General features: G+C 57.3%; 1 protein-coding gene across 1 annotated transcript in view; it reads right to left on the bottom strand.

Annotated features, from left to right (window-relative positions):
- The window catches only part of ddx23 (DEAD (Asp-Glu-Ala-Asp) box polypeptide 23), a gene marked incomplete at its 5' end in the record, with an annotated part of 16637 nt that overhangs the window by 9606 nt on the left and 4411 nt on the right, over positions 1–2620 (bottom strand). The window contains 4 exons of the mRNA XM_048606006.1: positions 6–55; positions 934–1108; positions 1981–2089; positions 2343–2494. Of these exons, the coding sequence (XP_048461963.1) occupies positions 6–55; positions 934–1108; positions 1981–2089; positions 2343–2494 (486 nt within the window). The remainder of the gene's footprint in view (positions 1–5; positions 56–933; positions 1109–1980; positions 2090–2342; positions 2495–2620) is intronic.

Here is a 2620-nt window from a genome sequence, read left to right as displayed (position 1 = left end):
ATGGCCACCCCACTCTTCCCAGCTCGGCCCGTCCGCCCAATCCGATGGATGTAATCTACACCCCCCACACCGGGGAGCAGGGGGAGGGGGGGGGAGCGGTGGGGAAGGGGAAAGACGGGAGGGGGAAAGACAGGAAGGGAAAAGGGGGAGGGGAAAGATGGGAGAGGGGAAAGTGGGGGAGGGGAGGGGAAAGACGGGGGGGGGGGGGGGGAAGGGGGAGAGGGGGGAGACGGGGGGGGGGGGGGGGAAGATTGGGAGCGGGGCGGAGAGAGGGGTAAAGGGGTGATGGTGGGTTGGGAGGGGAGGGAAAGGAGAGACGAACAGAGAGAAATTAGTCATTAAAACTGAAACCTGCCCTTCAAAACACAGCATGTGCCTCGAAAGGCCACCTGAACAACACACACACAGCAAGATCCCACTGCCCTCAGCCCCATGTCATGTAAGGCCATTCCCCCCACCCCCACAATCCGAGATTAAGCCCAAATTGATCCCCAAACCGCAGCCCGCACCACACCGCTCCACCCCAGCCCCAAACAGTCAAGGGTCCACCTCCCCCACCCTCCTTAGGGTCGGCCAAGGTCCTGTTAGCTCAGCACTGAGGCTAGTCGGAGGCTGGGGCGGGGTGGGGTGCGGTGGGTACCGTACAGATTCGGTATCACCATTACAATGGGGTGGGAAGGGTCAACATTATGTCCAGTGCTTTGATCAGAAGGTTGGGGTCTCGAGGACAAATCTTTGATGGGGGAAAGAGTTCGATGGGAGGGTTAAGGCTGTCGGGGGAGAGTTTCCAACGGGAGGGTTAGGGCTGTCGGGGGAAGAGTTTCCAACGGGAGGGTTAAGGGTTGTAGAGGAAAGGGCTTTGATGGGACAGTTAGGGCTCTAGAGGAAAGGTCTAGGGCTCTAGAGGGAGGCTCTTTCTCAGACACCTCTTACCTTCAATGTTCTTGGCCATGTCGTAGTTGAGGACCATCGAGACGTCATGGATATCGATACCACGACCTGCCACGTCGGTAGCTACCAGGATATCCTTGGCACCAGCCTTCAGGTTCGAGAGAGCAAACTCTCTCTGTTCCTGACCTTTACCCCCATGCAGGGTGCAGGCATTGAACTGCAAACATCAGACAACAGATAGGGAAACAGTATCATACAGAGTAAAGCTTCCTCTACGCTGTCCCCCCTCATCAAACACTCCCAAGGACAGGGACAGGGACAGCACGGGGTTAGAATGTTTTAAAGAGTTACCCTAAGGGAGGAGCGATGACAGAGCTATTTAAACCACAAACTGCTGCACGATGTCCACCCTCTCCAGTAAACCCTCTCTCCACAGGAAAGGCTCAGAGACGGAGAGTTGAAACCAGGAACTCTCAACATAAGCAGGGCAGTGAGAAATCATCCACTTCCAGGGAATAACCGCAACGGACCAGACAAGGTACTGAAGAGGTTCATCTACTGGGACGATCCCAGAACTGCTTCAGGTGTGATTGTCAGGAAAGACTGAATCCACTCGAAAACAGAAAGCTGAGGCTGTGAGAGCGCGCGTGCGAGTGTGTGCGGGTGAGTGAGAAAGTGAGAGCGCGAGAGGGAGAAGGGGGTCTGTGCCCGTGCACGCGCGAGTGTGATAGTGTGCATGTGCGCCTGTGTGTGCATGTGCACAAGTGTGTGCATGCGTGCGCGCGCGCACATGACAGAATGCGTACGTGAGTGCGTGTGGGCGTGACAGAGCGCGTGTGAGTGCGTGTGGGCACGCATGTGTGCAAGAGTGTATACATATGCATGTGAGTGTGGCTGCGTGCATGCGCGAGTGATTGCATGTGTGCGCATATCTGTGTATATGCGTGAGTGAGGGAGAGTGTTTGAATGTGTCTGTGAGTGACATACGAGGGAGGTACAGGGATAGCAAGGGGGGGTGAGTTGGTCCAAACAGCCTGGCTGTAGGCTGGGGGGCAGAGCCTGAGGTGTCGGGCAGGCCCATGCACTTACCCCCATCTTCTCCAGGGACTTAGCCAGGACATCGCAGCCTTTCTTCTGATTGACAAAGATGATAATGGGGGGTTCGAAGCCTTCCTCCAGGAGAGCGAGGAGCTTCTTCCTGATAACACACAGCACAGGCACATCAATCAGCACAGCACAGCACAGCACAGGAGGATCCCACTCAGCACCCCCCCCTCTCCTCCTCGAGCCTGTCACACAGGAACAGGAGGAGGCCATTCAGCCCCCTCCTCGAGTTTGTCACACAGGGAACAGGAGGAGGCCATTCAGCCCGCACTCCACCCCCCCCCACCCCACCAATTCTGACAGGAACAGGAGGCTGTTCCTCCTGGCCCGTCACAGCCACGCATTACCTCTTCTCTCCCTCCGACATGAGGTAAACCCGCTGCTCCACACGCTCATGGGGTTTCCCGGCCGAGCCGATGTAAACCACGGCAGGTCTGCGCAGGTAACTGCGGGCAAGTCTCTCTACCGAGGGGGGCATCGTGGCTGTGAACATCACTGTCTGTGAGAGGAGCAAAGCAGGCCATCAGAAGGCCCACACACACACAGGGACACTCCCGCGCACACAGGGACACGCACACGCAGAGACCCACGCACGCGCACACAGACACACACACACACACACACA

Source organism: Rhincodon typus, chromosome 15 (assembly GCF_021869965.1).
Source record: "Rhincodon typus isolate 14 chromosome 15, sRhiTyp1.1, whole genome shotgun sequence".
Classification (NCBI taxonomy): Eukaryota; Metazoa; Chordata; class Chondrichthyes; order Orectolobiformes; family Rhincodontidae; genus Rhincodon; species Rhincodon typus.
The sequence above is the reverse complement of the archived record's forward strand: the minus strand, read 5'-3'. Positions and strand labels throughout refer to the sequence as shown.